Source organism: Aspergillus wentii (assembly GCF_001890725.1).
Source record: "Aspergillus wentii DTO 134E9 unplaced genomic scaffold ASPWEscaffold_8, whole genome shotgun sequence".
Lineage (NCBI taxonomy): Eukaryota > Fungi > Ascomycota > Eurotiomycetes > Eurotiales > Aspergillaceae > Aspergillus > Aspergillus wentii.
This window is the reverse complement of record NW_024467839.1, coordinates 518,210-534,779: the sequence shown is the minus strand read 5'-3', so window position 1 is coordinate 534,779 and position 16,570 is coordinate 518,210. Positions and strand designations below refer to the sequence as shown.

General features: G+C 47.7%; 7 protein-coding genes and 1 non-coding gene across 8 annotated transcripts; 3 read left to right on the top strand and 5 right to left on the bottom strand.

Annotated features, from left to right (window-relative positions):
• Positions 1-1,166: 1,166 nt before the first annotated feature.
• On the top strand, positions 1,167-3,001 carry ASPWEDRAFT_186925 (ankyrin repeat domain-containing protein; the record flags this gene model as incomplete). Its single annotated transcript, XM_040832163.1, has 3 exons — positions 1,167-1,260; positions 1,303-2,888; positions 2,940-3,001. The coding sequence occupies 2 exons, from the start codon at positions 1,167-1,169 to the stop codon at positions 2,679-2,681; spliced, it is 1,473 nt and encodes a 490-aa protein (XP_040684656.1). The 3' UTR covers positions 2,682-2,888; positions 2,940-3,001.
• Positions 3,002-4,468: 1,467 nt separating this feature from the next.
• ASPWEDRAFT_186923 (purple acid phosphatase family protein) lies at positions 4,469-6,136 on the bottom strand (the record flags this gene model as incomplete). The annotated part of the gene is made up of 4 exons (XM_040832162.1): positions 4,469-4,940; positions 4,988-5,329; positions 5,382-5,567; positions 5,611-6,136. 4 exons carry the CDS (start codon positions 6,134-6,136, stop codon positions 4,528-4,530), a joined length of 1,467 nt encoding a protein of 488 aa, XP_040684655.1. The 3' UTR covers positions 4,469-4,527.
• Positions 6,137-6,481: 345 nt separating this feature from the next.
• On the bottom strand, positions 6,482-7,413 carry ASPWEDRAFT_44919 (uncharacterized protein). The gene is made up of 4 exons (XM_040836396.1): positions 7,055-7,413; positions 6,911-7,003; positions 6,647-6,858; positions 6,482-6,598 (listed from the first exon to the last, which is right to left on the bottom strand). Exons 1-4 carry the CDS (start codon positions 7,170-7,172, stop codon positions 6,551-6,553), a joined length of 471 nt encoding a protein of 156 aa, XP_040684654.1. The 5' UTR covers positions 7,173-7,413; the 3' UTR covers positions 6,482-6,550.
• Positions 7,380-8,032, top strand: ASPWEDRAFT_674341 (uncharacterized protein). Its single transcript, XM_040838911.1, has one exon. The coding sequence runs from the start codon at positions 7,587-7,589 to the stop codon at positions 7,950-7,952; it is 366 nt and encodes a 121-aa protein (XP_040684653.1). The 5' UTR covers positions 7,380-7,586; the 3' UTR covers positions 7,953-8,032.
• On the bottom strand, positions 7,729-10,274 carry ASPWEDRAFT_44917 (uncharacterized protein). The gene is made up of 2 exons (XM_040836395.1): positions 7,967-10,274; positions 7,729-7,923 (listed from the first exon to the last, which is right to left on the bottom strand). The coding sequence occupies exon 1, from the start codon at positions 10,243-10,245 to the stop codon at positions 8,113-8,115; it is 2,133 nt and encodes a 710-aa protein (XP_040684652.1). The 5' UTR covers positions 10,246-10,274; the 3' UTR covers positions 7,729-7,923; positions 7,967-8,112.
• Positions 10,275-11,874: 1,600 nt separating this feature from the next.
• ASPWEDRAFT_119165 (uncharacterized protein) lies at positions 11,875-13,254 on the bottom strand (the record flags this gene model as incomplete). The annotated part of the gene is made up of 1 exon (XM_040828883.1): positions 11,875-13,254. One exon carries the CDS (start codon positions 13,252-13,254, stop codon positions 11,875-11,877), a length of 1,380 nt encoding a protein of 459 aa, XP_040684651.1.
• A 1,229-nt stretch (positions 13,255-14,483) lies between these two features.
• On the bottom strand, positions 14,484-15,456 carry ASPWEDRAFT_119259 (uncharacterized protein; the record flags this gene model as incomplete). The annotated part of the gene is made up of 4 exons (XM_040828887.1): positions 14,484-14,638; positions 14,679-15,036; positions 15,084-15,188; positions 15,253-15,456. 4 exons carry the CDS (start codon positions 15,454-15,456, stop codon positions 14,484-14,486), a joined length of 822 nt encoding a protein of 273 aa, XP_040684650.1.
• Positions 15,457-16,470: 1,014 nt separating this feature from the next.
• On the top strand, positions 16,471-16,567 carry ASPWEDRAFT_t190. Its single transcript has one exon. It is a non-coding gene; the product is annotated as a tRNA-Asn (tRNA).
• The last annotated feature ends 3 nt before the right edge of the window (positions 16,568-16,570 follow it).

Genomic DNA, 16,570 nt, shown 5'->3' with positions numbered 1-16,570 from the left:
AAATCCTGGCATACATTCTGAACAAGATGTCGATCGCCGGCTACCTCGGTAACCCAAAATGGAAAAAAGTCAGCTTGAAAATGACGATATAAATTATCGTCTGCTGCTGATCGGCCGCACAGATCCTAATCTCGCCCACCATCAAACGCCGTTGAATATGTCAGCGTCTGTTTCCAGATCATCTCTGGCATATCCTCGCCAAGCTGTTTCAGAAATCGACTCGCCTTTCCTTTTTCGTCTGTGCTGCTTAAGCGATGCATGCCTTGGAATAGCTTCTACATAGCGCAGAATAAATGCCTCTCTGGATATTTCAATAGACCTAGAGTAGTGATACGCTATAGGTAGCAGAAAAAAACTAGAAAAGAATGCCAGGATGACTTTGAAGTAAAAGACGAAAATATTCGACTCGTTTGATACTGTTGTATTGAAATACTTTTCGACAATACTATTCGCACCATACTTGGTATTTCGTGGATGAAGACGACAGGGATGAATAGTTAACAGATGCTGGAAGGCAAAAAGTATTCTGATTGTCTGGTCTATCGCGTAGAGAGTCAAAGTTGTTTCTGAGAGTGAGATCATATCTGAATAGACGTTTTTGGTTTCCCCCTCCCAAGACGCTGGATATACGAGGTCGATGGTCTTTCGCAACTTTTTCCAAAAACGGAAGGAGGTTGAGAGTACTAAACCACATGCGGAAATAATACAACAACGAGAAGCATTTATGCAGACCTTCTATCGTATCGACATCATAAGCATCTGACCTAATCAGAATAAATAATACTGGCATTCTGGCTCTCCACATGGCAAAAATCCAGCTGCTCTTCTTTCCGCATCACCTCTCCACAGGTCCGATCTATTCGCGCAACGAGACATCGCCTCCGATGAAGTGGATATTTGAATCCTTGTTGATCGCCTTAATTCATCTAGTTTGCCCGAGAAGCAATCTGCTGATATTTATACCATTTTAGATGTGAGATGTGGAGATGAAGTAGTTTGAAGTCGATGAAGGAAAGAAGAGGCTGTGCCAGCTGAGCCACTGATATCGTGACTCACAATATTATTTTAATCTGATACTATAATAAGGAATAGAGGTTATTATATATCGAGTCATGAGAATATGAATGTCAAGAACTTCCTGTTCAGATAATTCTCCATCTACCAAGATGCGCCTCCCATGGGAACTCGTCCAGCAAATCCTCGAATGCGCAGTGGAAATCCTCCCTCTGTCTGATTTATTCCAGACAAGGCTCATCTGTAGTACGTGTATCCTCATTTATAGAAATAAAACTGACAATCTAGCAACCTTTTCCGATGAAATCTTCACTCTCCTCCTCAGTACCCCCCGCCTAGACGATGAAGCATGGAGCTGCACTCGACTTGGCAGAGATGAAGCCGTCCGCAGATGGACCACATTTCCCGACCGACTGAAAAGGCAATATCTATATCACAAGATCCAGCAACATACATACAGTCCGTGTGTATATTCGGAATTCGTACATGAAGCCCTCGACTCACAGGGCCAACTGTCGCCCAACAAGCGCGAAGAGTTTATCAGCCAAATGATCGACGCAACATGGTGGAGCCATTACCAATTCAACCTCGTATTCTGCACCGACAAGCGCGATCAATGGAAGAAGTGGTATGAGACACATCTATACACCTACTACATGGCACGGAGACTGCCACCCATCGCAGCAGACGTCCGGGTTGCGCTCCTTTGCAGCGCAATCAGACGAAACGACACAGTCACTGCACAGAAGCTACTCAACGAAAAGGTTGGAATGGACGAATTCTGCTATCGATTCGGAGCAATGCCGATAGACTTCGCAGCCAAATGGGGAGGACGGGAGATCATCGCCATGTTGATCAAGAAGGGCAAACCGATCGAGTACGACATGGGTGACTGGCATTCGAAATGCGCGTTTACCCTAGCGGCAAGGAATAGGAATTTCGATGCGCTGGAGAGTTATATTGAACATTGTAAACCGCCAGGGACTTACTGCAGTGTGTCGACTGCAATGATCAAAGCAGCCAAAACAATGGCGAGAATTGGCGATATTGAGATGTTGGACTTTCTTGGAGAACGATACAACAGAGATACCTCTATACTGCGATATGAAGCACTCATCGCAGCAATCAAATCTGGTCAGCTTTCAACCATCCAGCATATTTTCAACCTCGGAGAATTCGACCTGGACATGCGAACAGAAAGCAGCTTCAAAGGCCTTCTATTCAGTGCTATTTATGACAGCGAGCCAGATCCCAGATTTGCAGTAGTAAAGCTACTACTGGAAAACGGCGTCGATCCGAACCAAAGCTTCCCTGGTGTCGGCGTAACAGCACTGCAAAGAACTTTGTATAGAGGCGATGGAGAGATAGCAAAGTTACTAATCGAATACGGAGCAGACGTGAATGCCACTCGAGCCCCAGCGGGAAACAAGGAGTTGGCACCGCCGGTGATTCTGGCTGCAAGACGGGGACTACCGTTGATTCCGTTGATGGTGGAGAAGGGGGCATATACTCGATTCACATGGAGGAGGAAGCAATGTGTGGTGAAGATTGGAGACCTGACACATCGAGAGCATTTGCCTAGAGCTGGGATGGGAGGTGGATCAAAAGTTGTCATACTCGATAACAGTCGTCGCATGAGGCATCCTTTGACTGGAACGAATGTCTAGTACATAGTCGGGCTTGTAGCGCTGCGTAGGTGGCATTTACCGGCTCTGTGCAGTTAGCTAATGAACTGGCGATGCTTTCCAAGTTTTTCAGTTGTTCGTCGAGGGTGTCGAATCCGTGCTGTAGGTCCAGATCGATGGCTTCATGCTCCAGCTTCATGGTCGCGAAACCATTAAAGAGATCGATGGGATCCCAGTTTTCTGCTTGGGCTAATGATGGTCAGCACCGTTAGACCAAGTTGAACTCCCCTTGATACTCACCAACGCGAGAAGCAGCTTCCAGATCGAGCACGTAAAGAGACTGAAAGGTATCCTCATCCGAACGGATTCCCTCGACATAAAGGCGTGTATCGGCAGTGAGATCTCCACGGTCAGCTCGGTTGGCTCTCGAATTCAGCCCGTTGGCAGAACTGTCAATGCCTCTTCGATAGGTTTCGATCATTCGTAACCGAGCTAGCCGGTAGCTGTCGCTACATTGTTTGAAACATTCCATTTCCATCCGCAGATAATGTAGTTGCCGCATATTTTGTTTCAAATCGTCCAGAATTGACCGACTGGACCCATTCGAGCGACGCCTCTGGCCGACATCTTGAGGCGCAGCGTTTAAGGGCACTATTGTCTTGTCTTTCGCGTCTTTTTTCATTCGTCTGTGAGAAAGGTGGTGTCTGTTATAAGGGTTTTAGTATGTCCCGTATGAATATCATCTCCTTCGATACTCACCTGATTCTGAATGATGGAAGGATGGATGAAGTTGGAGTTGAAGTTGGGAGAAGGAAAGAGAGGAAGCGAAGAGAAAAAGTTATCAGGTTGAGTCACGGGATGTCCATTTACAGAACCCTACGTAAGTGTTCGTTAATGAGAAACCATTCTAAGTAATAGTTGGATAGCGGATGAGGTTTTAATCATAGTAGATTGATGACTGCAAGAGTAACCTAGATACAGCATTTATATATACACCGGTGAAGGATACCTAGAAGACATATAGCTCTGCACCATCGGTGAAAAGCATATCTTAGTTTCCAGATGAGCAGAGAATGACTCCTCCAACTTTATCGTTGCCAAAACTTGAGAACCATCTATTCAATCACACAAAGAAACCGAAAATTCATTGTCAGAACGCAGTCCCTCCGTGTACAAGTGTGTGTCAGCGGCCAGATCTCCGCCATGGACGACGCGGTTGACACTTCTGATCTGCCGTGTCGAGGCAGAAACACGAAACATATCTCTTCGGTAGGTCTCGATCGTTCGTGATCGGACCCAAAAGTAGTTGTCACTCGAGTTCTTCGGGAATTCGATCTGGTCCAGTTGTTTGCCGATACTTTCCCGTAAGCGTTGTTCGACAGCTTCCAGTCTTTCTAAGATTGAGAGACCAGAATCGTTGCCAAAATAACATCTGGCCTGAACTTCGAAGCGAAGCGTTTGAGTGCATCATCTTGTCTTTCGCGTCTTGTTTGGTTCCGACTTGGAAAGGTGCATTCGATGTTACTATGTCGACGTTCATTTGTTAGTATACCATCCATGAGCACCGCGCAAGAATTATCATTGGTATGACTGGATGTATTTACCTCAGCGGCAGTCTTGCCCCTTTTCGAACCATTCTGAGCGAGGGGAGAGCCTCAAAGGAGGAAAGATATTTTGATGAATCTGTCCACTGGGACAGATGAATGTTGTTGAAGAAGAAGAAGAGAAAACGAAGGGGAAGAGGAGAAGATATAAGGCGGGATGTCCATTCACAGGAGGAGCAGCCAATATGGCAGGTGATATTCACCATTGCATTCAACATATTTACTCACTATCGGGTAGGTACATTCCAGCGATAACTATAGCCATCAGATCTTCAAATAATCGATCAACAAACCCGATCCTTGAACAGCGTCGCCGTATCCAGCACTGTATTATTCCGACTCGCCACAAACTCATGTGTCATATGCGAGCAATTATGAAAGCTGATTTTACTCCATCCATACGCCGTATCCTGGGCATACGCTACATACGGCTGAAGGGGGTAGACCAGACTATCCAGCCCATCGTAGTGCCCCGCAGCAGCAGTCGTGATGTACCATGGAGACTTGGGGTTATTCAGTCCAGCTGGGTCGATGACGGTGTTGTTCAAGGGCTGGTTGCGCTCGTAGTAGTGGGTGTGGGCTTGGATGACGAGGTCGACGCTGTGTTCGACGAGGAGTGGTTCGAAGACGTCTTTGCAGGCGGTGCAGATCGTGGAGCTGATGTTTTTGGCACTCACGTACCAGGGACGATGGACGGCTTATGGGTCAGTTATCATTTAGACAGAGGAAGTAGAGAAAACATACCAGCGATAACCCAAGGAGTCTTGGTACGATCCACACTTTGTAGATCCTTCTTCAACCAGTCCAGCTGCTGATTCGGATACGATCCGAATGGTCCAGAGTTCATGCCCTCAGATTGACCTGGCTCATCAGGGCCAGTGAAGCCATTACCAAGGTCTGTCTCGGTGTTGAGCTGGATGAAATGGACCATGCCGTGGTCGAACGAGTACCAGAAGTTGCCAACACCACCAGATTCATTGCTGGGCATGCGATAGTGGTTCTGAAAACCGGTGAAGTTGGTCTGGCCGATCGGGCAGATGCTGATGTTGTACGAGACGCCGTGGTCGGTTGTGCCTCCATTGTCGCCTATACCATTGTCAGCGACTCTAGAATTGTATCATGGTGAGATGTAACTTACAGTTGGAGTCGTGATTGCCCGGTCCAACCATATACGGACGATCAACGGTCAAAGCAGTCATTTCATCAAAATACTCATTCAAGAATGTTTCATACAGCCTCTGACCATCAGCGACCGTGTAATTCGAAGGCAAAAAGTCCTGTGCTTCTTCCTTGAGCCAGTAGTCGGCATAGGCAATGTCACCAGCTATCTAATTAGCATTGAACAAACAGACAGAAGAGATACTTACGATGCCAAAAAAAGTCCCATTGCGCCTTCATCGATTGCAACGACTGAATGGTGTTATTATCGCCAGGTGCCAACGGGGCCTTGCCTCCGTTTGGCCCAGTCGATGTGGTCAATCCATCACGGCCCATCAAGCCCATGTCACCACCGACAGCAACGGTGAAGGGGGTCTTGTCACCAGCCTCACGGGCAGTCTTCATCGTGTAGATCTGGCTGGCGTTTCCACATTGTGGCTGGTAATAGTACAGCGTATCAGGCTTGAGACCGGTGATTTTAACGTGATTATTGTAGGTAGTGGAGGTGGGATAAGTCACGGACACATCAGAAGAAGCCTCATGGACGAGAGCATCTGGATGATTACCAAACCGAACGAGGGGATGCTGCAGCTTGGAGTATGTATTCCAGCTGACAGTCATGCCGGTTGATCCTGCATAAGCCAGATGGACCTGCATTGGAGATGCATTGCTGCATGGCGATGCAGAGACAGACGCACAGGCAATGCTGGCGAGGAGAAAGTCGGTGAGCTTCATTGTGATTGAGTATTAGACAAAGCGATACATGCTGTATATTTATACTATCTAGAAAGCTTAATAAAATTAAGCAATTAAACAAGCTTTCATCGAGCAAATACCGTCCGTGTTGGACAACACGTGCGCTCCGACAGCGGCATCTGGCTAATAATAGTGCTTGTGGTATTATTTGACATCCCGTGCTGTTAAATCAAGAGCATTTGAATGACATATTTTGATAAGCACTCCATTGCGAGGTGTTTAATTAATGTCTTATTCAAGATTATGGACTACGTTATCCCTTGCTGCGAGGGTTCCAGATATCTATGCATGATGCTGATACGCTGTTCTCACTACTCTTACTGATGGAAATAAGTGTAAAACCGTAAATAATCAATCAACTCCTATCCTACCCGCTAAGTCAAATACTATACACTAACCAGAGCAGCTGGTAAATGGAGCATTGGCATCACCGTGAGCATTCTAGAAGCAGTCAGCATCATCATCATCATCATCTCCGAGGGGACATACAATATGCGTGATCAAACCACAGTAGTACGCCTCCTTCTTGGACTTCTTCTTGATAACCACCCGGTCGGGCAGGTCTTTAACACTGCCACTGGTGAACTTGCCGTGCGTCTTGATGGGGAACTCGTAGAGGTCGTCGCCCTTTTTGCAAACCGAGCTGGTGAACTTGACGCCGTCATCGTTCATGCCGTAACTGTGGGGGTAGTTGTTGTCGCCTATTAATTAGTATACCGGTGTAGACGAAGTCATAGATAGATGAAAACATACCGACTTTCTTTTTGGCGAGGACGTTCGAGAAGGCTGCTTCCGCGGCCGACTTGATGGTGCTGGGTTTGTACGTGCTGGCTCTGGCATCCTTGCCTGTTGATGAGTGTAAGTGAGGTTCGTTGGAGTGTATAGACCGAAACATACCACCGCAGTTGATGGACTTCTTGGGGAGATAGGAGATTTTGGTCTTGGCTCTGGTGTCCAGAGGGACGACAGAGGCAGAGACAGCCATTGCGCTGACGAGGAGAGCAAGGAACTTCATGTTGATTGATGGGGATTGTATAGAAGATTGCTGAGTGAATTGCTGTTGTTGTTTGGAATTCTACTGGCATCATGTCTGCCTTTATAATCGACATATGGTACTTTTTGTTTCTTTAAAAAACACAGCCATGTCACAGTCAGGCGAGGCTGTGACAGCTGAGTACACATAAGCGACAGTGGTGAAACAAGTATTACGGAAAATGGCCCCCGCCCAGGCCGACCAGTTTCCTCTTCGGGCACAGATGAAGTCATATCCACAGTCGGCATTAACATAAGCTGGCATAAGCAGGAGGCCTGAAGATCGCCGCTGACTCGCAGTCAGATTTTAGTGCGTCATGTGCCGCGCGCGTCTGTCATCGCATTAAATCGTCTTTGTTTATTCTCTCTCCTCTCCCCCATCTCAACCAACTCCATCATGTCTCAATACGAAGAATGGTTTTCTGCCGTCTCCACAGGCAAAGTCTTCGACTGCAATCCCCGCGAACTCACCATCTTTCGATCCTATCTCGACGCCAATCTTTCCCCCGCCGAAGCGGCAGAGCAGCTGACAGCTCCCGCCCCGCCACAATGGAACTCATCATTCACCGGCCGACTGTGGACGATGATACTTTTTCTCGCAAAGGACTACGAAGAAGCACACGATGATCTAGTCGCTCTGGTCCAGGAATTCTTCACCGCAGAACCGGGCGACATTGACTGGGCAGAGGAAAAAAAGACGTATCTTCCGGAGAGTTGGCGGGCGACATATGATTGTATGAACCTCCACCAGTTTGCAAGATGAAGCTGATTTGAAAGACCTCGCATCCGACCACAGCGAGATAGGAAACCTTACCGATCCCACCAGTGCCCAATGGGTGAATTACAACGCTTTCACCGCGCGTCTTCTCTCCGTCTCTGTTCTCAAAACGCAGTACTGGGCTCTACGTCTGGTCGTCGACGCACTAGAGAAGAAAGTCGACCTGACCAAACCGACCGCCAGACAAGACGGCGATATCACCGCTGCCGCGCAGTACTTTATCCACGCGGCGAAAGACATGTTGGAGAATGAATTGTGGAATAAAGCAGGAAGTAGATACACCACAACTTGGGGCGATGAGAGCCAACTCTGGCATGGCGAGAAGGGGCTTAGCTTGGAAAGATGGACCTTTTGGAAGACGCGATTCGGGGAGATGAGAGTGGCCGAGGGATTGAGTGAGAATGCACAAGAGGCAGCGAGACGAGCGGAAGTGAGCATGGACAAGGCTGAACGGCAGAAGAAGAAGAAGCATTGATTGTATAGCTAGTAGACAGGCATATTGAACGAATCCAACGAATACAGCCATGAATCGATCGAAGGCTGATGATACACACTCCATCTTCCCATTCTCCCAAATCGGCCGTAATGGCCATGCGCAAATCTGCTGATTCGCCCCTTTCATCTCCCCATCCAACACCGTTCCATTTAACGTCACCGGCTTCACTCCATTCTCCACCCAGTCAATCATCACACCCAGGTTCGTCTGCGGCCACGGCCCATTCGGTTCCGCCGTGTTAGGCGAACAATGTGCACCCCCAGGGACAAGAAACAGACGATACCAATCCCCCATTGCACCAGAGCTCTCATTAAACGAAAGATGGGGATACATGATCCTCCGCACGGATTCATGGTAATGCACAGACGACGCAGTGGGGATGCTATTATCCGATTCACCGTGGTAATGCAACACCTTCACACCTGCTGCTTGGAGAGTTGACAAATCCGGCCTTGTCGTTTGCAGGCTGTCTTCATATTTCTGCCATCCAGTGTACATCCAGTCGCGGAGGGTATCGTAAGTGACGTTGTCGAGTGTGGGCAGGGAAGATGAATTGACGAGGTTGAGGAAGCGTTGCACGAATTCAGAGCCAAAGCTGCTGATGCTGAGTTCCCATTGTTCTGTCTCGGTGTTGTATGCAGTCTGGCCGTCTTCGAATGATGCAGCTGGTTGGTAGGAAAAGTATGCCTGTCGACCCTGCGAATCTTTCAGTCCGTCGATGATGGTCTGAGCAACCTCGACTGCTTTGGCAGAGACGGTTCCGCTCTGAGCAGGCATTGAAACACTCATCTGTCTCTTCAAACTCGAAGTAGACACAGGACAAGAATAATTCTTCCCAACAATAGACGAACTGTCGAAATGCAACTTGCACAGATCCGTACGCGCAACAACCCCATCTATCCTCCCATCGAGAGCATCACACGCCGCGATAGTCTCATTCACAATCTTCTCAAACTCACACGGCGACGGATAATAATCCACCGTCTTCTCCACCACATTCGAATAAAGATGCTGCACCTGCTGATGCGAGAATCTAAACGCTGGAGCACCAGTGATAGCACCGTCCCATTCTTCCGGATACCGCTGTAATTGACTCCATCCTTCACGACCGCCTTCTGAACAGCCTTGATAATACGCATACAGCTTCGTGTTATCCTCCATGTCGTAGACATTCCGGGCGAATGTCTTCCCGATCAGGGTAAGTTCATGATGAGCCTGATACCCAAACATATAAACAGCCGGCCAGTTCAGCGTTCCATTAGCCAGTAATGAGACAGCATCGAATTGTGTATCGAAACTTCCAAAACCACCATCCGTCATGCCTGAAACAGCACCATACTGCACGCCAGCGGGGAGTGACCTATTCCCTGAATTAATTGCATACCCGCCCCCGCCAGTGGAGAGATAGCGGTTTTTAAAGTCATCAGGCGCAGGAAGCCAGTATTGGACGAGGACGGAGTCGTTGAGGCCGGCGTGGGAGTAGGCGAATGTGACGGCGCAGTAGTCGATTATGGCGGTGGGGTAGTCATTTGAGGAGACGGTGGAGTTGGTGTTAACTGATGTAGTGAGGGAGGAAGGGTCGATTGTGAGGCCGGGGAGGATGTTGGATGGTAGTGCTTTTTGGATAGAAGAGACGGTGCAGATATCGGTCAGTGAAGCTGTGACAATGGCAGAGAATGCCACGATGGCCTTGAAGGGGCGCATTTCCTTGATTGAGGAGGTCAATTCATATAGGAGACATGATCCTTTTATATCTTCACTGAATTCTACTGAGCCCCTCATTACACCAGAGATCAAGCAATAGATTCATCTCAGCTTCCCCAGACGTGTAAATATTTTTCCGGAAAAGGAAGAAAAACAAGACAATTTGCGGGGTAAAAAGGGTAGCCCCACAGCCCCACGCTGACATATGGGGTTACCAAATTAGGATGCAAGAGCCGATGTCCGATCATAATCTATTTGATATCATTCCTAGATGATGATGACTATCTCCTGACTGAATGCACTCCGGTCATTATAGAAGATAATTCGAGGCTTGCCTGCTTGAAAGCTGCCTGGGCAGAAGCGAACATAGCACGAGTAGATGGTAGAACGCCATAGAATGGCGGAGACACTTGACCTGACTGGGATGGGTCTATCGCCATCACGGCATGTGGTTGAATATCGATTTTCTTCAGCTTGGGGAATTCCTTCTGGTGAGTCAGTATATGTTGTAGGTTATGGACCAGCACAGAAAAGTGTGATTCCTCGCAATTGGCCACGCAGAGATACTCCAGAGAACATCAACAAAAGAAACAGCTGGATGGCAATTCTCGAATCCAAAATCTAACAGATTATACAGTCAAATATGCAGTTCTCTCAGACTGACAAACTCCTTCAACGACTATACTTTGGCGGGTGCCCAAACTCATTGCTACAGACATCCCCCTGATGATTCAATTCCAGCACCTGCAGACTATGTTTCTGCGTGATGAGCGCATTGTAGAGCACCCTGGGACGAAATCCTATCGAATTCTCCACCCAGTCAAGGTTCCAATGCTGGTACTCGAGAAATTTCAGATTCGCACAGGAAGTGATGAATGCTGCGATGCCTTTACTCAAGCTACACTTGCGCCGAAACGAGAGCTGCCCAATCGACGATTAGCCACGGCTCTCTGGCTTAGATGAAGAAGCCCGGAAGTGTAGTCACTGTCCATCATCAAGTCGCCCCGGAAAAAGCGCAGCGACGGGAAATGGCAGAATGGGACGGATTCGACATGTTTCAGGACCACTTTTGGAATATCACTATCACCGACGATCTCGGCGCTGACAAGATTTTGGAAGATGGGATTTTCATCAGATGGCTTTTCCCTGGCTGCGGCGCGGGCGAGAAGTCGAGGGAATTGAATCGCGTCTCCTGGATGGTCCATGTATAGGGTAGTGACATTCTCCAGGAAGACGAGCAGGACAGCCAGCCATGCGTCGCTGTTTTTTCTTTTGATATCTCGTTCCCATTCTGTTGCTTCCTCAGGGCAGTGGCTAACGGTGTGTACGAGGTTCGCAAGGCCGGAGTGCAACAGTCGGATACGTTGGCGTCATTCCTCAATCGTGACCAGCAGCAAAGATGGAATTTCCGAATGGAAGGGCCTAACGATGGATTGCGATGGAGATGTCGCTGTAGAAAGGGGCTGTAAACAAAGATCGCCAGCGCTGGCAGACCAGGAGTAGGTTTACTTTATCTTGCTGATCAGCGGGAATTCCCTCATCCTCGATATGATCAGCGATCAAGAGGATTTCGTCGGGCAGATGATGCATTTTGCGATGATTGATGATTGATGTTAAAAAGATGCAGCAACTCGAGCGAGAATTCTCGTTTTGACCCTTTTGACCCCTGCTTAGCGTCCATGGATCAGTCATTGAGCATCTGAATAGTTACATTTTCAACTTCCACGGTGATCCAGCCATCGCTTCTATCCGCACCCATGCACATGATACAGTAGCTGCAAATAGCAACACTCCAACCACAATTCCAGCTCTTTCATACGTAATAGACGAAGTCAACGCCTCTGACTCTGGAATCAACAACCCTGTCAACGGCGTCCCGATCAACGCTCCCATTCCCCGAATGAGATACAACGCCCCATTGACGCTGGTAAAGTTCTTCACACCAAACAACTCAATCAACGAAGCTGGAAAGAGTGAGATGTACGCACTCGCAAATGCACCATACAGAACTGTGAATGTGATAAACAGCCCTTCAGCACTACTATGTGAGATGGTCGAACCGGAAAACATCGACGGCAACCAGAACGCAAACACGGCGATCGCACTGAGAAATGTCGTGAATGCCAGCGCATTAATCCTCCCGTACCGATCAGCCCCATATCCGATCACGATCCGCGAGACGAAATTGGACGCATTGCTGACCGTGATGAAGTTGGTTGCTGTTGCGTTGGAGTATCCCAATGTTCTCGCATACGCAGCGTAGAAGAACAACGGCGTCGAGTATCCAGCCGACTGCAGAAAACATCCCGACGCCTGCGCGATGAATCGTTTCGTCCGTGCGACTTTCCAATCAATCAGCGGAATCTTCATCCATCCTGTTGTCTTGCTCATGCCCCGCGTCTGCACGCTGACTTGTTTCTGGAAATCCGGCTCCCAGCGCAACGTATATCCGGAAATCGATACCAACGTGATGGAAACGCACCCTGCAATGCGCAACGCATCACGGAATCCGATATGGTCGATGATCGCATGCAACACCGGTGGCCACACCATCCCACCCACGCCAGTCCCCGAGATAATCACCCCCATGGCCAGTCCACGCCGTTTATCGAACCAAGTCGGCGCAACCGCCATCGTGGGCACATACGCCATACACGTCCCAATACCAAGCAACACACCCTGCGTGAGGGTAAAATGCCAGAGCTGCTTACTAAAACTCGCCAGGATAAACGCAATGCCAAACACCCAGCCTCCAGCGACGATGACGACCTGCGGACAGAACAGCTTCGCCCAGACCATCGTAAAGGGACCACCCATGGACATGAGCGCGATGGCGAGTGTACCAATGAGATTGATTAACGCGGTCGAAGAACCAGTAAAGGGAGTGTTTTCATGCTGGGCCATTTCTTCATACAGGGATTGCCATACTCCAAAGGTGAAAATGAGAGCGCAGGTGGTAAACATGACCATGAAGCCGGAAAAGACAATCGATGCATATTGCAATGGCTTATGCTTGAGTTGGTCGGCATTGTGACTGTCATTGTCAGGCTGTGTCTGTTCGCCATTGGAGGTTTTGGATTCAGCCATGATCAACCATTGAAAAGAAAAGAAATCAGAAATGTTTTAGAAAGGAGAAACGTGTGGAGTAGAAAAGCTTGATCAGATAAGGCATTTGGGGCTGTTGGGGTTGCCGGTTAAACACATATCCGCTCCCTTACAGGGACAGTCATGTAGCATCAAGTACTATATACTAACAATGATAGGTTATCTGATTAAGTGTATACAGGGGATGCACAATATAGGATAAGCAGTAAAAAATACAATGTGCACTGCATCATAAGTCCTAAAATGTAGGCGATCACATCGTTCTCACCATCAGAAAAACATGCAGCCAATGGTAACCTGCCTTAATAAGAAGTTATTAGAAGACATTCACTGCCAGCTGGATATGTCAACTGAGAGTGTTTATTCGGCAGTGAACATACAAAAATAGCCGTAAAACTCCAAACCCCGACTCAAATGCCGAGGTGACAGCCGAATCATGCATGCAATCGGGGTACATACTGTCGGTTGATCTTATCTGATCTGATTGCTACATTGTGCTTGATTGATAGAATGGCTGGATCTATGCATCACTAGTGGCTATTTAACATGGCTTGCATAAACACTGACTAAGCTGTGCCATTATAACTCGGGGATTGAAGCCATGATAATCAGGAATCCACTAGATAAAGTATCCATCCATGGCGACACTCTAAAAGTATTCAATAATCGTGGATTAAAATAATAGCGGCTACGATGCAAGAATCGTTATACTCATGGTAGGTCTGCTGGTTTGGTAGGCAGGGCGAGTATGTATACATGAGCATAGTTTATAAGATTCCGCAATAGAAAGACAGACTATGTAATTTACTGCAGCGCAGGGCAACGGTAGGCTGCCGAGCTAATAACTTGGAGGTCCCTGTCAACACCAGGCGCTGCAATTACTCTTTTTCTCTTTCTTTTTTGTTCTTCTTCAGCTGAAGTTCAGCTCGAGTAGAAAACAGGCCGTCCATGGCTCCACAGTGGAGATGGACCCACACATGGAAAGCTAAGCTACAAGTTGCAATAGATTCATCGAGCAGACATCAGAATGGAAGATTGTCATTCATTTGACCGACCTCTAATACTCTCTGTAGCTTAATACTAAGCTGTCAATTGACTCTAATTGGCTGTTCTTCTCCTCTCCATGTGCTATAATTTAGACACTCCCAGCCTTGACAGCATAAATTTGAAAAGACCCTGGACAGATAGTTAACATCTCAGCAAACAATCATTCATGAAGCCGTAAACCCACCAGCCCACTCGTTATAGTCAATCGCAGCATAGTCGACTGTGGATTTCTTAGACTCATCTGTAGAGCAACAGCCTGACAGGTTCGACGACTGTTTATAGACATTGAGATCCGTTTCGGCATCGACAATCAATACATCTAATCAAGTCAGTATCTTAGTAGACCTTATCCTACAGACAGAATAGGTATGTACCTTGAAATCCAGCCTGTCTGAGATAATCCTCATAATCCGCAACCTGGCTAGCACCCGCAATACAGCCCACGTAGAGCGCCATATCGTCAACGATATTCTGCGGGAGTTCCTTTCTCGCCAGAATATCACTGATGGCAACCCGTCCACCAGGCTTCAGCAAACGAGCAATCTCATAAAATACAGATGGCTTGTCCTTGCTGGGAACAAGATTGATCACGCAGTTGCTGATGATACAGTTGATGCTGGAGTCTGGAAGTGGGATGGAGGTGATCAGCGCTTCGATGAACTGTACATTGGACAGGCCGGCTGATTTGGCATTCCTATTCGCCAGTTCAATCATATGCTATGACGAGTCAGTTGGTAGTCTCATACATTAAGATTCACATCTACCTTGGTCATATCGACTCCAATAGCCTTTCCTTGAGGCCCAACCTTGCGAGCAGCCAGGAAAACATCAATTCCTCCTCCACTGCCTAGGTCGACAACTGTTTCTCCCTATTGACCGATTAGACCTTGACACGCGTAATAATGCATTGGTGTTCATCGTCATGGTACTAACCTCCTGCATATTCGCATATGCAACTGGATTACCGCAGCTTAGCCCTAAATTTGTATTGTCTGGGAGTGAACCGAGATCCTTCGCGCTGTACCCAAAGGCCGTGGCGATTGTGTCGGCGCTATTGTGTTGGGTGCTTGTGGCAGAGGTGCGTTTTGCGATGTCACCATAGCAGCACTGAACCTGGTTATATGTATTTTCCGCCATTTTGGTGGAATTTACTTCGAAGAATTGCCGGTGCGAATTCAGTTTATTTAGAATAAGACAATGAACAATACAATGTTATGTATTTCTGTCTTGTGTCGCAGTGAACTGATATAATATTAGACTTTTGCTGGCTGCGGGGTTGCAAGGCGTATTCCAATATGATTGGACAGGGTATATCCGGTATGTCACCATTTATACACTATTCGTTGGCAAGAAATAAATGATGTGTCACCACTTTCGAACGTACATATGTTCTGATGAAAGGATTATATAATTTCAGCCAGCACAGAAAGCAGAACCACATTGTCAACCCTGCAGCCTTTCACCAGAGACCCGCTCTTATACCCCTGGCGAAGCATAGTATCCAACCCTAATATATTTACATTCTTGTTACAATGACAGACAATCTGGATGGCGACAGCACAAAGTGTGGTCTCTCCAAAAACCACGTCGGCCATTCCTATATTAATGCCACCGGATATATTCTGGTTAATCAGAGATGGAAACCCCTTCAAACGCGGTTCTGACTCCGGTTCAGGCAGATTATTGATAAAGCCAGTAAAGACTGCCGATGACGAGGGTGGAAACTTCAGGCTGAATGAGTGGGATATGTCAGATCTGTAACATCTACTATCATTAGTGGTTCAACAGGCTCAGATATCCCCTACATAGAGCAAGTCAGTGATGGCTGCCGGGAAAGGCCCCGAGCACAATTCTTACATCTAACACCTGCAACGATGTTGAGGGAAAGGTCGAGGGAGGTGGTTCAACAGTGAATGGTCACGTATTCCCCAGAAGATCAGACTGCCTCTCATTCAAACTCGCTCCTTGATATTCAGCCGGGTAATGCCCCAGCAAATTGGGGTTTATACCACAGAAATCCACCAGGTCTCGCAACGCTTTATTCTCTCTGCGAAGCTCTTCCGCAGCTTGCAACGTCTGATCTGCCTGGGTAGCTGCTTCGTAAGATGCACTCCCTCTTTTTAGCTCCGCTGCATAGTCACGCCAGAACCCGTCTCCGTGGCCCAGCTGGTTAAGGCGTCCGACTGTTAGTTTATACAACTAAACAACCACAATCGGGAGATCGGCAGTTCGATCCTGCCCGGGGACGATT